Source organism: Bos indicus, chromosome 6 (assembly GCF_029378745.1).
Source record: "Bos indicus isolate NIAB-ARS_2022 breed Sahiwal x Tharparkar chromosome 6, NIAB-ARS_B.indTharparkar_mat_pri_1.0, whole genome shotgun sequence".
NCBI lineage: Eukaryota > Metazoa > Chordata > Mammalia > Artiodactyla > Bovidae > Bos > Bos indicus.
Window position 1 is genome coordinate 66182479 of NC_091765.1, and position 19040 is coordinate 66201518.

General features: G+C 35.8%; 1 protein-coding gene across 3 annotated transcripts in view; it reads right to left on the reverse strand.

Annotated features, from left to right (window-relative positions):
- Positions 1-19040, reverse strand: part of GABRA4 (gamma-aminobutyric acid type A receptor subunit alpha4) — a 238179-nt gene that overhangs the window by 157412 nt on the left and 61727 nt on the right. Inside the window, exon 9 of one of the 3 annotated variants that reach the window (XM_019962690.2) lies at positions 1453-6286. The exons of the other annotated variants lie outside the window; for them this stretch is intronic. Within the exon in view, the coding sequence (XP_019818249.1) occupies positions 5753-6286 (534 nt within the window). The 3' untranslated portion in view covers positions 1453-5752. Of the gene's footprint in view, positions 1-1452; positions 6287-19040 lie in introns of those variants that run through there. 3 annotated transcript variants of the gene reach the window in all.

The following is a 19040-nucleotide window of genomic DNA, read 5'->3' on the forward strand; positions in this document are numbered from 1 at the left end:
TGATAAGCAGAAGGGAAAACCAGGTAGCTCTGGTTGTCAGTAAATGATATCAGCAAATCATAATCTGGTCAACCTTGATCTAATGGAAATAAAAATGATAGATGGATTCAATTTAAAAGGGTGAAATACAGACATTTATAATGCACTTTGCTCCTAAGAAATCCTTCCCAAAAATATAATAATGAAAAATTGGGATGAAAAACACATCTATAATTACAAGTAATTGACCATAAACTATAATAAATAGCTTTCAAATGGAGAAACATTTGTACTTACAGTAGAAAGAATATTGACTGGCACACATATCTTGACAGGATGTGGATTTCACTGAATGTTACAGTCCTACACTGTCCTCCAAAGACTGAAATAACCATAATATAGAGTGTGAAAAAGTAAGAGAAAAACAATCCTGTCTTCATGAGTTTCCAGTTGTTTATTCCCAGATGGTAGAATATGGGGGTAAAGACAAAATTGCTGGTAGACTCTAATAGCTGTGACACAGACTGCAGCATAATACGGACCACTGGCATTACAGTGGGAAAGCTGGGGAAAGCAGCAATAACCACTAAAATACCAACAACATGGAGAAAGTAAAACCGAGAGTTCTACACTGTGAGGCACATTGACCCCCCCAAATGTCAACAGCAGAGAAATAATATGGTCTCTAGGCAGAAGATAAACCAAATCTGGGGAGATGAGCTTGAAACCTGAGATTTAAAAAGCTGCTGTGGGCTAATCATTCTCCTACCACTTCCCACACTGCTGCTGCTAAGTCGCTTCAGTCGTGTCCGACTCTGTGCAACCCTATAGACAGCAGCCCACCAGACTCCCCCGTCCCTGGGATTCTCCAGGCAAGAACACTGGAGTGGGTTGCCATTTCCTTCTCCAATGCATGAAAGTGAAAAGTGAAAGTGAAGTTGCTCAGTCGTGTCCAACTCTTCGCGATCCCATGGACTGCAGCCCACCTGGCTCCTCCGTCCATGGGATTTTCCAGGCAATAGTACTAGAGTGGGGTGCCATTGCCTTCTCCAACTTCCCACACTATAGTTGGCTAAATACCTGACTTCATTCAGTGATTAACAGAAATCAGCCCAGAAGGCAAAGAACAAAAGCACAATGAAAATGCAGATGAGGTTCATACTAGAGAAAACATTTTTGGGGTGGAAATGAAGGAAAAGTTTGTATAAATAATTCTCTATAGCCTCAAATAAATTATAGACATGATCTCATTAAGAGAGTCAAAAGCTCAAAAAGAAAAATTTAACAGAAACTATAAAAACAAGAAGAGAGAAATGAAAAATTGAAATGACACAGAGTGGGAAAGGAAGGGAAAAGAAGAAAACCAAAACCATTATGAAGTTGAAAATTACAACAGAGGGTTAAAAAACAAACACAAACAAAACTAAACACTTTTAGAGAAACAAAAGAACACTTTGAAAAAATGCGATTTAGACCCATAATAGGGGGAAAAATCCTGAAATAAATTCTGAAATCTAGGGTAAAAAGATATGGTATCTTTCAAACCTTTTGCTTTGACTATCTAAATTTCAATAATTTCTTCGGTCTTATCCTTGTATTTCTATCTTAAGTTGAGATAAAGATAAACGGAATATTTTAAAAATTATTTAAGAGCATTCATTTATGGAACATTTGGCTCAAATTTACAGGATTCTGTCTTTTAATCGGTCTTTCTAGTCTTCAATACAAACACTTGTACAAAAGTATCTAGCACAATATTCATGAAATATTAACAATTTCTCTGCAGTGGGATTTTGAGATGGTTCTTAATTTTCTGTGATACCTATATTTATTTTTTTTAAATCACATATTTTTATGAATGACAATGAACTCATTGGGGTACAAAAAAAAGAATTAGAAGGCAAAGATTGAGAGAAAAGAAAAATGAGATATCACCATTCTGTTACTAATTCTAGATTTATGGCCGTCTATTTCATAGCTCTTATGGCAATTAGATAATTTCTCTGAAACAGAAGCATAGCATGTTCATTTTCATCTTATTATCCTGCAAGATTTTCATTAAACTCCCACTAATCCAGGATCATATCTATTCTCTTTAGTAATTTACACAAAACTCTCTCTGTCCCAGCAGGTCTTTCCAACATCAGCAACTCTCACTTCCTCATGTTTACCTTGCTTCCCAGTACTGTGAACAATCTGTTGAAAGAGTTTCCTCTTGAAGTTCAAAATCTGTATCTCTTTTCATGCCTCAGAGGGTGGTGAAAATATGCTTTTGTTGTTTGTGGGAGTAGGCAGAGGGATAAGAACTCCCAGTTATTCTACAAAATTCAGTTTAAGATCTCTGTGAAGCCTTCCCTGCCATCACTCTTTTTTTCTCTCCATCAACAGACATACAATTACTTGCATTCTTTTTTCACTGTCTATACCAGTGCCATGCCAAGCAATATTAGAGGCTGATGCAAAAAGATAAATTATTAATACCAATCCCATATTTATTTAAAATTTAAGCATTTTGTTCATCATCAATTTTTGCATTAATTTTGATTTTAAATGATGGAAAAATGACCTTTCAGAGTTCTTTCCAGCACTTTTGCTTTTATCTTGGTCACTAACTTCTCTATGATTCATGTCCATTTGTAAAACAGGGTGATTCTACTCTCTGCCAACTCAAATTCAAGGTTTGTGAGGTTCAATTTAAAGTACACATTATTCAAATACTCTGTATATACACAAAATGCAAGCCCTTTTCAACTGTGGATTAATCATGTAAGTATATATTATCATCCCTAGTCATACCTGGAAGTTGGAAGTAATTACGTAGCAGCTAGTGAATATAGATCCTGGTACTGAAGGAAACAATTCTGAATTTCATCTTTAAATGATAGAGATAAGTACTTCCTTGGTGGTCCAGTGGTTAAGAATCTGCCTTGCAATGCAGAGGATGTGGGTTTGATTCCTGGTCGGGGAACTAAGATCCCACAGCCCGCAGCACACTGAAGCCTGTTTGCCACAAATGTATAGTCTGTGCATTGCAACAAAAGTTCCTGCACAATGCAATGACAATCCTGAGTGCCGCAAATAAGATGCAGCCAAAAATAAAAAGATAGAGACATAAAAAGGTACCATTTATAGTCATTCTTTTCCACAAACTGCCAGGATTTGGGCTCTCCTAATAACTTGTGATATTTTCTCATGGTGAAATGTGACTGGTTCTTCACAAGAATGTTCCATTAATGCATCTCTGAGTTATTGAAAAGATAGAAAAGATCATTTTAAAAAGTTAGCTTTGAATTAATTTGATGGAATTGAGTTAAGAAAAACAAACTGTATATTTTTACTACTAACATTGTGGGCAATAGAAATAATTCCTTTTCACAAGAATGATTAAACATTCTGGTCAATTTATTCTTCCATTTAACAACTAAGAATCTTTGGTTAGTTTTGTCCTTTCTCTTTGCTTGGCTACCTGAATTATTTTAAAAATCTTCTTCACATACAAAGGTAAAGACAAAATTATGAATCCACCTGTATCACTGATCTACAAATCTAAAACCATTTCTTTTTATTCCCTAAAAATCTGCAAGAATTGATAGGAGAAGAATTTCTTTAAAAAAAAAAAAGAAAGCCAATGAACTATTCTTAAGAATAGGCCAACTGACAAGCAAGGAGCATTTTCCTCACCAAAAAAATACGGTCATTTTGTTGGAATAAAGAACAATCATAGCTTCTGACCACAATTTCAAACATCATCCTGAAGGCTATAAATCTACTCACATTCATGAAATAATTTATTATCAGCTTTTTTGTTATAAGTATTCTTTATTAAATATATACACATATACAAATTTTATTGGGCTTCATACTACTGGCATCAATTTGTAAATGAGGAGTTTGGATTGGATGATTTCTAAAATATTCTTCAGCCTTAAAATTATTGATGATTCTAAGAAACACCTAGAGACATAGCCAAGAAGGAATTCTCAGATATGATTCAAATTAATATTTAGTATTTGCACGTTTTATAGGTCTCATATACAACCATTTCAAGGCAATTCAACAACTAAAAAACTAATGCAAATTAATATATATATTTTCTAAAAAAATAAGAAATACTGTTGACAAGGTGGCCATTTCTATCAAAATAGTCCCCAAACATCCAGAACACATTCATTCACATACCCCAGATCAGGAAGAGAGAAGTACAGAAGAAAAATCTTGGAAGTAACACAACAAAAAAAACTAGGCCTAGATTTAGAGGCATAGGACTGCTGAAAGAAAATTAATAAAGCTGTTAAGCCTACCTAATAAAAAAAAGGAAAATCAGCACATGAAAATCCTGATAAACTGCATAACAGCCTCAGTAGCATCCTACCCCCAAGTCATGATTTTTTTTCCCTTTACTCCATTCTTTTACTGTTCTTATAATTTTAAAATACTCACCTTTGTTATGAAACTATATAAAAACTCCCCCAAGAATAAACATAAAACTTCCCAAAAATATGAACTATGGACACAAAAACTCCCTAGAAGCTTAGTATTTCACCAGCTGATATAGCTCTATGTTGGGAAAAGTATCTAAAAGGCTTTGTACTGAATTCCTGATTCTGATGATTCTGTGATTCTAATCAAATTCTATTCTGCTTCTATTCAAATTCTATATGTGATTCTGATCAAGTTTGAGACAGGTAATCTATAGGGTCCTACAGTGCCCAGATTACTACTTTGAGGTACACAGTGCTTTTCACTAAGAGAACAATCTTTACCACATTTTAATTATACATTGAAGTCACTTGCTGAAGTTGCGTTAATGTGTACTAATCTCAAAAGTGGCTATGTGAATAATACACTTGTAATCCTCTATCAATATAGCAGAAATGAATATTATGTCATCAGACTCTAAATAAACCTCCTACACTAAAGAAAGCAATGTCCTCTGCTAGTTGATGGCTCATTAGCATGCACTCACTCTCCTATTTGAGTAAAAGTGCAGGTAAAGGTGAAAGAGCTTTTCTAGAGAGACAGTGTCTAACATAGTGCCTGGAACATGGTAGGCTCTGAATAACTATATGTTGAAAGGATATATAACTGAATGAACTATTATCAAAAGGAATTCATACAATAAGTTAAACTTTGGCTCAAAGTACAGATTTTCTAGTCAACTGTTAACTCTTGTTTGGCCAGCACATGGCAGGAACACATTTCTCCTGGTCTCTGTCTTTGTTGCAGCAGAGGTTTCACTCTATTGGTCAGTATTTGTTGTGTTCCATTTGCCTTTTAAAATTGTTTCATATAAGAGGAAAAGTCCTTTTCTTGAAGATACTAAGAGGATCTCCAGAAGTTACTGTGGCATATCATATCCAACGATTCTGATTAAGAGCAGTGCCACTGGGAAATTTAGAGTGGTTGGTTGATATTCATAGTGTGCATTAGAAAATACCATAGACTATTTTCAAAATTCAATGCATAAATATGCACCATGGATCTCTAATAGCCCTGTTTCGCTTGTCCCAACTTTTCAGGATAGTCTGTATTCCATCTAATTTGAATACTGAATTGATTCTATTTAAATCATCTTTCTGAAATGAAAGATAGCTCACTTTCCCTTCACTAAGGAATTAATTAACTCTCCCAATGACTGGCTTGAATTTTTTAAATGGAAAAATTACATGGAATTTTTATTTTTGTAAAGAACAATTGTTTATCTTTAAAAACATTTAAAAAGACATTCTGTGTGAAGTTCATCATCTTTTAGGAAACTACTATAGCAACAAAATTACATTAGACTTTCTGATTTCTCCATAGTGTCCTTAGATAAGTAAACAACCCAATAGACCATATTAAATGCCCCAAATGTTACTGGAAAGAGAATGCGGGCATATTTGTCTATTTTACTTGTGCCAGATCCAGAAGGTGGTGGAGCAGAGGGAGTAGTAGTGGCTGATAACTTCCCCGAAGTCCCTATGCTATTAACTGTGGTCTTAATTCGCTGCAGTCTTGATCCAAACACATGCTGGGTAGAAGCAGATCCAACTGGGACTTGTCGGGGCACATACCCAGTTCTACTAGGAGTAGAAGGAAGAGCAGATGGAATTGCTCTTGCGGCAGATATAGTTTCAGCTGCATTTGCACGGCTAAATGGGTTTGGACTGGAAGCTAAGTAAGACTGTGGTGTGGCTTCAGAAGATCCTTGAACAACCGTGGAAGACTTGCTAGAATGGTTTCCCACATCAGTTCTGCTGCCAACATCAGATTCAGAGTGAACCAAGGCGTTGGCTCTTTTTCTCATGCTCAAATTGGCATTTGTGTTCTGAAAAGGTATATTAAAAATTATATTGGTTACATAATTTTATGCAATTATACAAAATTTAAATGGATCAAATACTTACAAATTAGCTGTTTTCATAAGCCTTTATTAATGTGCTACAGTCATTCAGCTTTTTGTGAAAGCTTAAGAATATCTAACTTAAAAAGGACACATATATATTTGAAACTCTGAATGAAGCATCTTCTATTTCAAAATATTTTCCATTCTTATGAATAATTAGAATTTAAATCTATGGAAAGATTAGGCTTTTAGAACTTTGAACTAGACTTATACTTGACTTTACTTTAAGGGTTCATGATGATAACTGTACAACATCTTTCTACAGTTTTACTGATATGCTGTATACATTTCAATGAGTTTAGTAAATGTTTGCTTTATAAACAAGAATGATATCTATTTTTGTGCACAGAATAAAAACAATAGCCATCTATATGTGTATAATATTCCTTTAAAAAGACAGGAACTCCAAAACCTTACTTTCTAAATCTCTGGGAATTATTTTCATAATCTTACATTGACATTATTATATAAAATCTAGAAGTCCTAATGCATTTTAGTTTTTCACCACAATTAATAATGTGAATAGAAAGGAAAATAATTTTTAAATAAACTGTTGTATTATAATATAAATATCATCACCATATCATTCATTAATATCTGAGTTCAAACTATTTACCAATAGTGTTTAAATCAAAATGGAATTCACCGTTTTCCATAAAATGATTTTATGTATAGAATAAGACTGTATCTGAATACAGATGGTAAGCATTAAAATTCTTATATTTTGACAGGCATGATAAATAACCATAGAGCCAACTATAGATTGTCCATACTAATGAAGGAAAGCAATTGCTCAAACAATTCCCAAAATAATCATGTCTATCTTTAGAAGATACTGTGACTTTTTGCAACAATCTTTCCTCTTTGATTATGTTTATTCTAAGTTATACTAAAGGTATATTGTAATTGCTTTTTCCACCCTCTTTTCCCACCATTTTATGAAATAAATGGTGGGTAAGGAGATGGAGAAGTACAGAGGAGAGAGACACATGATGAAGAAAAGCTCACAAGTGGATGATTAGGAGCCAACTTGCAAGGAACTTTATGGATAATATTATACAAAATTACTTGTGAGCTCCCTTTACAGAGAAATATTTATTTTACATGTAAAATATTTTTCCAATACTACACTTATTGAACAAGTTGAAAGCGTTCAGTCCATACATATCTCATAGACTTGTGAATTATGGCCTCAAGTTCCCTGAGTAGAGAGAGAAGAAAAAGCCTTGCAACAGGCAGAGGCAAAGCAGGATCTGAAAAGGTTTAGGAAGTATTTTTCATGTCAGCCTGGAGTATTCTTCTAAACAGGTTGCAGCTGAACTCATGAAAAACTGTAGTCTCACATATGTCACATAATTTGAGTGGAAACAAGTGAAACCAAAATTAACATCAACCTAAAAGCTAAAGGTATCATTATTTGCCTTGTGCTTTTCCTGTACAAGATACATTATAAACATCACCTGATTTGCATTTCTCTGATAATGAGTGATGTTGAGCATGGCATTGAAACATGTATAATATCATGTATGAAATGAGTTGCCAGTCCAGGTTCAATGCAGGATACTGGATGCTTGGGGCTGGTGCACTGGGACGACCCAGAGGGATGGTATGGGGAGGGAGGAGGGAGGAGGGTTCAGGATGGGGAACACATGTATACCTGTGGCGGATCCATTTCGATATTTGGCAAAACTAATACAATATTGTAAAATTTTAAAATAAAATTAAAAAAAAATAAACATCACCTGATTAATCCTCAGATTTTAAATCCCTTTTTACAGAATTAATTTTAAGATGTTACATTCAAGATGAAAAATATAAATAATAAGGTATATCCACAACATTTAAAGAGTTTATACTATCATTGGGAAGATAATATGCACTCCCACACACATGATGCAATCAAAAATATAAGAAAAAGTAAAATAGAATGAAGGGTCAAGCTGTGGCAAAATATTAAATATACTAAGAAAAGAAGGGAAGAAAGTAATAAAGGGCTGATTGGAGAAGCAAGAGAGAAATACATCTTTTCAAATACAGCATGATATTTGCATACTGCCTTCTTCCACCAAAAATTGGGTTGCCCATAATCTTTAGAAACTCCTATTTTCCCTCAGACTAAATTCTAAGAATTGGAGATTTCTGCTTCTGGCCAAAATGGAGCAACAGGAACTGAATTTACTGTCTCATAGGAAATGACAAAAAAAAAATTTGTAAAACAACTGTTTTTTAAGAGATTGAGCATTAGAGAACACAGGACACAATCACTGAGAGAGAAAAAACAAAACTCAGTTTACATGCTGTGGTGGAGGAAAGAATACACGAGCAATCTGACAGACCCCCTACATTGAGGAGATGAAGCTGAGAACGTGATGAAATCAAGGTGGCTAGAATTCACAGGAAAAAATAGCAGAGAATTTGATACTGGGGGAAAAAAAATGCCCCAAAATCCCGAAGAGTCCCCAGTGAGAATTTTGCTTGCACAGATCCACTTTTGAGCATGAGTTAACTACCCAAGGCAAAAAGAACCACCTGACAGGATTAGAAAAAACAGTGCACAGCACATACCAAGCCAGGAAGAGCGCATGTTCCCTCCAGACATAGTGGAAAATCTCAACATTTAGGTAGCATTTGGTGGAGTCCTCAGAAGAGCCTTGCCTCAGTAATATGGAATAGTTAGCTCCACAGACTGTTTCAATCCTGCCTAATGAATTTTAAAAGTGAGATCTTAAAAGGCGAAACTATAAGTGACTTAACTGTGCCTCAGAAGGAAGCACAAGAACATTTGTAGGACCCTGTCTTCCTTTCTTCCAGATTAGAATCCTTTTGAAATATTCTGAAATACCAACTGTGAGTTATGTTCTAATATAACTGATTGCTTCCCACATGGCACTCGTTGTAAAGAACCCGCATGCCAATGCTGGAGATGTAAGAGATGCGGATTCAATTCCTTGGTCGGGAAGATCCCCTGGAGGAGTAAATGGTAACCCACTCCAGTATTATTGCTGGGAAATCCCATAGACAGAATTGCTTGGCGGGCCCCAGTCCATGGGACACAACCGAGCATGCATGCAGCTCACAGCAGTAGAAAAGAATCACAGAAGAAGGGTTATGGTGCATGAAAGTCACAGAGTGAGTGACTAACTGAGTGTTCTGCCATGTTGTACAGCCTCTGGATACTCAAATATGGGGGAGACATTAAAGAACTTCATAAACTACACCTACAGGAGTTAGTCAAGTATTTGTAATAGTCAAGTATATTGTTTAAAAATTATTCAAGACTTGGAAATCAGAAAGGAATACAGCATGTCCCTGCAATGTCATTGTGGAGCATGGTTTAAAAAGTCTGCCCAAGGATTAGCAAGTCTCGTGGAGAGTATACTTGAGTTTGATTCTGCTATTTAATATTGGATTTGACCCCAAACACTGTGAGTTACATATTAACTTCTAGATTACTGTTCAGTGGAAAGGAGCACCAAAGGTTATGGTTTTGACTCCCTGAAGGATATTAACTAATTCTGTATCTAATCTAGCAGTCTCATTCTAGTGTTCTTTTCAAATGACAATAATAATGGTTACTTATAGGCATTCCTCCCAAAAAGATTTTGAGCCAGTTTTACTAATAAGTGAAGCGACTTAGCAGCAGCAGCAGCAGCAGTATCCCCCTTAATTAATGAATTAGACAAAACCTTGACATAGATTAATTCCATATTTGTATGACTCATGTTTTTGATGTTTTGAAAATTATATTGACACTACCCACTACCTGGCAAGTTTTAAATATCAAAGTAATATAAGCACAGACTTGAAGAATATGTCTCGAGAAAACAGTGAGTTCAAGTCAAAGAGGCAGAATCAGTCTGTGACTGGAAAAAAGAATCAATGAAGCATGAGACTTTATGAAAGTAGAGGAAGCAGTATGAAGTATGCCACTAGGATTACCATCTGAAAAAAAATCAAATCTTTTTATTCCCAGTTTTACAGTATTAGTGAACTTCTAGGATAGAAAGCTATCTTATTAATCATAGTAAGCTAATGCACATAGCAGGCATCTACTTCATTTTTAATAAATTTCACTGAAATGGATATAATACAGAGTCAAGATTCCTTTTCAGATTAAAGAGCAAGTTTCAGAAACTTTCTATCTGACCTTCAGATGACTATCTCTTTGTTTACGCACATATGTCCATAATATTGCAGATAACACCTAAGGTGTATAAATTATCTAGACTTGAACCCAGGTCTGACTAAGAATGCCTAAGAAGTCTCAATACTCTAAATATCATAACCTACAAAAGCAGAGAAGAACTAGACTGACTCAAGGCTTAAATCTTTGCTCTTTGCCAGGCAGTCAAATGATACTGAAGTTATTTTGCATTGATGTCTAAAGGTCCTCAATGTAAAAAGTAGTTGTCATTTTCCCTGATGACAAACTCTAAAAGGATTGAGAAATCTGCTAACCTAACTGGCACAGGACTCGCTAGGAATAATATCCACACAGCCTTCAAGTATTGGAGCCACCAATGTGTCAGTCAGAGTGAGGTTATGTTTCATGCACAGGGTTGAGTATCTCTATCAGTATTCAGCAGATGTACAGTGGTTACAAACAAGAAAAGCACCTAAGCTTCACTTGAATTTTAAAAAATGATTTAGTTTGAGATCATTTTTTCATTAGTCACAATAGCCTGAAGCAAGGGAAACTGTCGGATAGAGATGTGAGGTGGCAGATTTAAACATTACCAACAAATTAAAGCAGCAACAGGCAAACAGGAGCAAATCCAAGCAATTCGTCAATCATGACTGTGATCTGACACGATTTCTAAAGAAGTATTATCAACTGCAAAGAGAAAATTCATCTCAACTTATTACTCTAGCAGCAATGAGATAAAGTGACTATGCAGAACGCAAGCCACATTCATCTTGCTTATTTGAAAAGCTAATGAAGTTTAATAAAATGTAATTTAACCCTTCTAAATTAAAAACAAACAAGGCTAATAATGAACAGGTTTATCTTCTAGAATATCAATGAGTCACGTACCAAAAAAAAAAATCCAATCATGCAAAGACATTTATTCAAGGCCTGTTCTGACAGGGCTTCAGGGGTCAGACACACATCTTATTTAATAAAGAAATAAACAATAAATGGTAAGAGCAGATGAAAAACTAAATCCCAAGGTAATGATTCATGGAAGACCTTCAGTAGTGTTTTTTTTTTTTTTAAATGTTACCGAACAGAAATGAAAAACATTCCCTACAAATAAACATGTTAAATATTTCATCAGTTGTTACCAGGGGATTCCAACACACACTGAACAACAAAATGTAGAAATGAAAATGCCGAGTTCTCTATTTATTGTATTTCATTTCCTCCCAATGTTAGCTTTTAATTCAGTGTTTGCATTTCCATAAGCTGTAGAAATATTACTTTCAATATCAGGCACTGGGATAAGAAATTTATGTTTTCAATTTGGAATTACCAGAGAATATGGTCTTACAGAATTCATTCATGTTGTCTTGCATATTTAGAAGTTGAAAGAAGTAGGGTTTCTTGAAGATAAGTGATCTTTGGTTAGTTTTATTTCACAGTGATTCCTAGTGCTTCTTTTTATTTGCCAAGACTTTGTAGGTTAAATAGATGGCTGTTGCTGCTGCTGCTGCTAAGTCGCTTCAGTCGTGTCCAACTCTGTGTGACCCCATAGAGGGCAGCCCACCAGGCTCCCCCGTCCCTGGGATTCTCCAGGCAAGAACACTGGAGTGGGTTGCCATTTCCTTCTCCAATGCATGAAAGTGAAAAGTGAAAGTGAAGTCGCTCAGTCATGTCTGACCCTCAGCGACCCCATGGACTGCAGCCTTCCAGGCTCCTCCGTCCATGGGATTTTCCAGGCAAGAGTACTGGAGTGGGGTGCCATTGCCTTCTCCGACCCTATTTGGAGGACATGTTATTTATTAGTTATGCTACCGCCAGTCATCAGGGATTAGAAAATGGGAAACGTTGGCTAAACTGAATTGTGAGTCATCAAATCAGACTGTCCTGGACTCGAACACTGAATTTGCCATTTATCAGCTGTGGGATATTTGACAACTTACTAAATCTCTTGAAACCTCAAAGTTCTTATTAAAGCAGGAGTAATAATGGTCCTTCCTCATAAGGAATAAATAAGACAATGCATGCAAGGCACTCAGTACCTAGTAGGCATCAAAGGATATTGTATAGAAATAATTCAGAAGGCAGATAACAAGATCCTGTTTCTGAAATAAAAAGATATGTCATTCAAGAACAAATCATTACAGACAACAAGATTTTAGAAAATTTTTTCTATGTTTCTATAAAAGTAATGTGCCTGCTTTGAATAATCAGAAAGGTAGAGGGAGCTGAAGACAGTCTGTGATGAAGTCAGCCATGAAAAGGATGTTGCTGGCAAAAATTAGAATAAATACAAGGAAATATAAAATGCAATAATGAAATTAAAACAGATTTTAGACATAATAAAGGTAAGAATTAATTCTAGAGTAAATCCTATGGTATAAGACAAATATAAAAAGCTCATCTGGGAAAACAGCAACAGCAGCAATAATGGTTAATTTTTACCGAGTGGTTCTTCTGCACCTGACACTTACCTAACATGCTTTTAATTAACCAACTACCACAACCAATCCTGGGCTTCCCTGGTGGCTCAGACAGTAAAGAATCTGACTGTAATGCAGGAGACCTGGGTTCGACCCCTGAGTCAGGAAGATCCCCTGGAGAAGGGAATAACAACTCACTCCAGTATTCTTGCCTGGGAAATCCCATGGACAGAGGACCCTGGTGGCCTACAGTCCATGGGGTCACAGAGTTGGACACGACTGAGTGACTCACACAGCCAATCCTAAAGGAAATCAACCCTGAATATTAATTGGAAGGACTGATGTGGAAGATGAAACTCCAATACTTTAGCCACCTGATGCCAAGAGCCAGCTCATTGGAAAAGATCCTCATGCTGGGAAAGATTGAAGGCAGGAGGAAAAGGGAGCGACAGAGGATGAGTTGGTTGAATGGCATCACCGATTTGATGGACATGAGTTTGAGCAAACTCTGGGAGATGGTGAGGGACAGGGAAGCCTGGCATGCTATAATCCTTGGGGTTGCAGAGTCGAAAATGACTTACTGACTGAACAACAACCACAAACACAACCATATGCCAAAGCTATATGTAAGAAAAACAATAGCCACAAGTATTTCAATGTCCAGAAAAGATGTGAATTATATTTTTTAAAAAGCGTCTCATGTATTAACATATCAGTTCACTGATCTCTTTCTGAAACATTCCAACTACCAGTAAAGTCTAGAAACTGGTAACCAGGGAAAAGACTGGAGGAACTGTTGTAATCCAACCTATAGGATGATATTCACCCTTCACTATGCTATGAAAAGACATACCCAGAATGTTGGCTCACAATTAGAACTTTGGCAACTCAGTTTGGCTGGCCCACTTTCTCAATATAATGGAATATTAAAAAGAGTTGTATCTGTGGAAATACTGGTCTGGCATTATAGTATCACTCTTTTTATTTTTTTTTATTTAAATGACAGTAGCCAAAGGACTTTTTTCCACATTTAAATTAGAAGAAATGAGACAATGAAAGACACCAAACTGGGGATAGCAGAAGGCAACAAATGTCAAAAAAAGGTAGAGTGAAACATTAAAAAGTTGTAATCATTGCTATGGACTGAATTATGGCCCCTCAAAATTCATATGTTGGAAGCCTAACTCCTCAAGGTCCTATACTGGAGATAGGATCTTTAAGGAAGTTATATTAAATGAGGTCATAAGAATGAAGCCCTGATCAGACAGAACTAATGTCCTTACGAAAGAGAAAGAGACACCAGCAAACCCTTTCTCTGTGTCATCTGAGGACACAGCAGGAAGGCAGTCACCTGCAAACAGAAAAAGAGCTCTCATCAGAAACCTGAATGGCCAGAACCTTGATCTTGGATTTTCTAGTCCTTAGAAATATGAAAATAAATTTCTGTTATTTAATTCAACTGATCTATCTTATTTGGCTATGGCAACCTCAGGAATCTAAGATAATCATCTAACTTTAATACATTTAAGACATACATCTTAATATTTTAAAATAATGAATGTTAACTTTTTCTCATAGGAAAAAAAAAAAAAAAACAAAACCTAAACAGTTCTCTCTTCTCAGGTATTTTGTTTCTAGTTTGTTCTCTCTTCTCCACTGAGTGAGTATCCTCTTTTGATAACCCCCCAAATCCTAGGTTGAGTTAAGATATGTAGAGAAATTGAGATGCTTTTGACAGGAATTAAGCATGGATTTCTTTGTAACATTTTAAATTTTGTCCTTAACGAATGAAAACACTTCCATATATCCACCAGGGGGGCATCGACATCATCTTTCTAAACTGGTCAAAGTTGCTTAGATATGAATTCTCCACGATATCTCTTGAGTTCCTTTCAGTTTTCCTTAATCCTAATCAGAGGACTTGAGTCAACCAGGATTTTCATTTAAGCTTCTAATTTGGACTTAGCTCCAGGTCCTTCTTTAACTACTCAATATTTTTCATAAAATATTTTTATTTTCCTTTCAGATGATGATTTTCATGTGACAATGTATGTACATGTATCGTGGATTTCAAAACATACATGTGTTTAAGTATTGAAAAAATGTCATTAAAAATAATTTATAACTTTTGCTCATATTTTATATTAAGGATATTTTTAATACTTAAAATTAAAGGTAATATATGTAGATACCTGATAAAATATTACAAAAGAAATCTTACCATGGTTTTTAATTTCTAACTTGGGTGTCCAAACAAATTCATTTTTTTAATAAACCACATCATCCTATGAAAATGATTTGTTTCAGCTTGAAAATATTCAGAAAATTGTATTTGAACTTAGAAAACATTTGGACAATGCTTTTCTTAATATAGACTTCATATGATTTGATCAAAATGAAATTGTGCTATAATAAATAGCCATGCAGAAAAATTCAGATCCCTGCCAATCCTATAGGAGGCTGGCATAGCAAGCAGTCTGAGTCACAATTTTATCTGCCTCAGCAAAGACAACAGGGGCAATGTCTAAAAAGAAATAATTTATCAGGACTAGATCTGCAGTGTACTTCTGCTTGGGGAGAAAGTTCTAAAGCTGAAGAATTAGCAGCCAAGTCATTTAGTAAAATCACAACCATTCTGCATTAAGGAAGCCTTTGATGAGCCAAGAGCCTTACCTAAAGGAAGCCGACTTTCTCTGGAACATTAGATAATGTTTACCCACTGAATCTAAACATTCATGATGACTTTAACAGATTTATTTTTAGGAAAAAAGGCTCAGGTTGCATGCTTCCTCTCTCGTTGGAAATGAGTAACAGAATATCTACATTTAAGTTGAAAAGCAATGAAGGACTTATCAAAGGCACTGATCTACCCAATTCATTCATTCATTGAACAATATGTATTGAGTGTCTAAATTTTCAAGTATCTTGTTGGGCATGGGGAGTACAGAGGTGAAAAGGCACAGGCCTTACAACTTCTACCAGGAATTATTAAGAAGTTATAATAAGCAATAAATTCTATCATGGAAAAAATTTTTAATTAGGGAGTACATGACATAGCCTGACTGCTGGGAAAGTCTCTTCGTAAAAGTAACACATAAGCTGAAATTTAGGGATGATTAAGTCTTAACCACATTCCTGGATGGCAGTTAAGACTTGGTAAACTTTGGTAAACAATCCACCTGTCAATGCAGGAGACACAAGCTCAGTCCCTGGGTTGGGAAAATCTCCTGCAGAAGGAAATGGCAACCCACTCCAGTATTCTTACCTGGGAAATCCCATGGACAGAGGAGCGTGGTGGGCTACAGTCCATGGGGTCGCAAAGAGTTGGACTAGACCGAACACACACGCATGCACAAGTATTAACCATAGGGAAGAGGGATGCTAGAGGAAGGAAAATTGGCCTGCCTGCTGGCAGGAGGACAATTTTCAAAGATTTCTCTCTATGGTGTAAGGATAAAGAAGGCCAATAACCTTCTTTGTCAGTTAAAATTTGAAATCCCTTGAGGACGTTCTAAAATCTTCCTTTTCTTTTTTTACCCTTGTATTTTCTTGAAATAGACTGTTAAAGCAATGCTTCACATTCACAGGCTACTCTAAATAATTAATGTCTGATATTAGCACTTGCCAAACAGAAGTCTTGAATCTTTATCAACATCTCTACCATGTATTGAGCACTTACTATGGACCAAGCCCTACACTAATAACCTAAAACATTATCTACAGCCACCCAGGTAATATAATAGTATTAATATTCTTATTTTCCCAATAAGGACACTGAAGCCTTGGAAAGTTGGTTACTTCTAAGACCAGACAGTCAAAATGAGCTACAGTCATAATCTGCATCCCAAAGCAACAATTTTAGCCACTTCAGGAAGTTGCTTACAGAATATATGTTAATTTGCCATGTTAGAAAGCTACCATAATGGAGTTGGAAGAAAGCATAACTTATCTGAAATATGTGCACACAACCCAAACCAGGTTAAGCAACATTTATAAACAGCTTGGTTTTTCAGATTTGGATTTTAGTTACATTAATCCAATTTCTATTATAAGGTAACTACTGTACTAATGTTTGACCCACATTATCCCACAAAAAAATCTTCCTCTGATTAATCCTTCCTTTCCAGTATGTGTAAAAATTGTAAAATTCTTACGAATTTTTCTGTTCTTCCTAATATTTGCCCTACTTCTTTGGTGCTTAGTTGTCATAATATGCTTACAGATAATACGTTGTTTCCCATATACCTTCTATAGTCTACAGTCAGACCTAAATAAATATTTACAAATAGGTCCACATTTTGGTGATTTACTGTATAGAAAATTTTATCTTAACCACAAAGGTAAACTAGCAGTGCAAAATTTCTTTTTAATTGAAGAAAACTTCTCTTTGGGTTGTGTGAAAAATGAACCATCACCGTCATTCAAAATACACATCTTCTGTATGATGAACCATTTTTATGAAGTTCTTCTGCAAAAAGGAAGCTGTGTTCCAACTTCCTTCCATAGACTTTACGTTCGGTTTGAATATATAATTTTCGAAAGATGCTTATAAAATTGCTACTCAAAATTATGGAAAAACTAAAACATCTCCCCCTCGGGTTCATAGGACACTGCAATTTCAACTTTAATTGTAATCCAGGGAAGATATCAACATAAACACTAGCTCTAGTTTCTGACTTGAAAATGATTCTTCAAACTGTGCTTAGTTGTTCAGTTGTGTCCAACTCTTTGTGATCCCATGGACTGTCAGGCTCCCATCCCTGTCAGTCTCCTCTTGTCCATGGGGATTCTCTAGGCAAGAATACTGGAATGGGTTGCCATGCCCTCCTCCAGGGGATCTTCCCAAACCCAGGTCTCCCACGTTGCAAGAGAAATTTTTACCATCTGAACCACAAGGGAAGAGAACATGTAATTATCTGCAAATAATTAAAGTAAATGAAGTTCAACAACGCATGTGCCAAATTATATATAAAGTAAATGTGTGCACACATGTGCATGTAGCAGAAAAGGACTCATTAAGTACCTATTGCATATGCTTTTGTATTTTAAACATCAATCCCATTCCCTAGACTTTATGAATGGAAGCACAGTCAATTGGTCATAAAAGCGTATGTTGAATTACCTTTTAAACACAATTCATTACAAATCTCCATCTATAGTAAAACAGCATATTCAGTCAGCAGAACAAATTGATATTCTACCACAACACCAGTTGTCAAACAGATAACCCCACAAATCGCTGAGGTCATTTGGACTTTCTCCAGGAAATAATGTGACTTATCCTGAGGAGGAAGTGCCATGCTATTACCTGCAGTTTTCAATGAGGTATTAGCAAGACCATTTGGTGTTTAATAAGGCTCTCATGTTGAAACAGCTGTTCATCCAAAGTGAAAATTTTAAAACTTTCTCTGAGCCTAGATAATCTTACTTGAGCTAGAAAATAAGGTATTAGACTCTTTTGCATGTTCTACCACTTTAGGACAAGAAAGCCAATTTTGCACTTCAGTAAAGGCAGATTGCAAATTTAGCAGGAATTAAACCAGTAGCTGAGTTGCAATTTATGGTAAATGGCTCATCAGCACATTAATGTATATCACCAACATAACTACTTCAGCCTAGCAGGCCAGAAACTAAAAGACACAAATATCTGGTATGCAGCAAGGGAAATGTGCCCTTTATTTGTTGTTGTTTCGTTGCTAAGATGTGTCCAACTCTTCTGGGTCCCCATGAACTGTAGCCTACCAGATTCCTCTGTCCATGGGATTTCCCAGGCAAGAATACTGGAGTGGGTTGCTGTACACTTCTCCAAGGGATCTTCCTGACCCAGAGTTGGAACCCACATCTCCTACATTGGCAGGCAGATTCTTTACCACTGAGCCACCAGGGAAGCCCTTGCCCTCTACAGACATCTACAAAATAAATTCTAAAACTGAAAGCTGCCAAATATCTATCCTCATTTTTATCCTTGTTGGCAGTATATTGAAAGTTAAAAACCAATGTCAGAACTGTAGGTTCTAAATACTAGCTGGGTTACCTTGGAGAAATTATTTAGCCTCTCTGTGCTACATATTTCTCCTGGCTAAAATGAAGATAATAATCATAACTTCTTAGA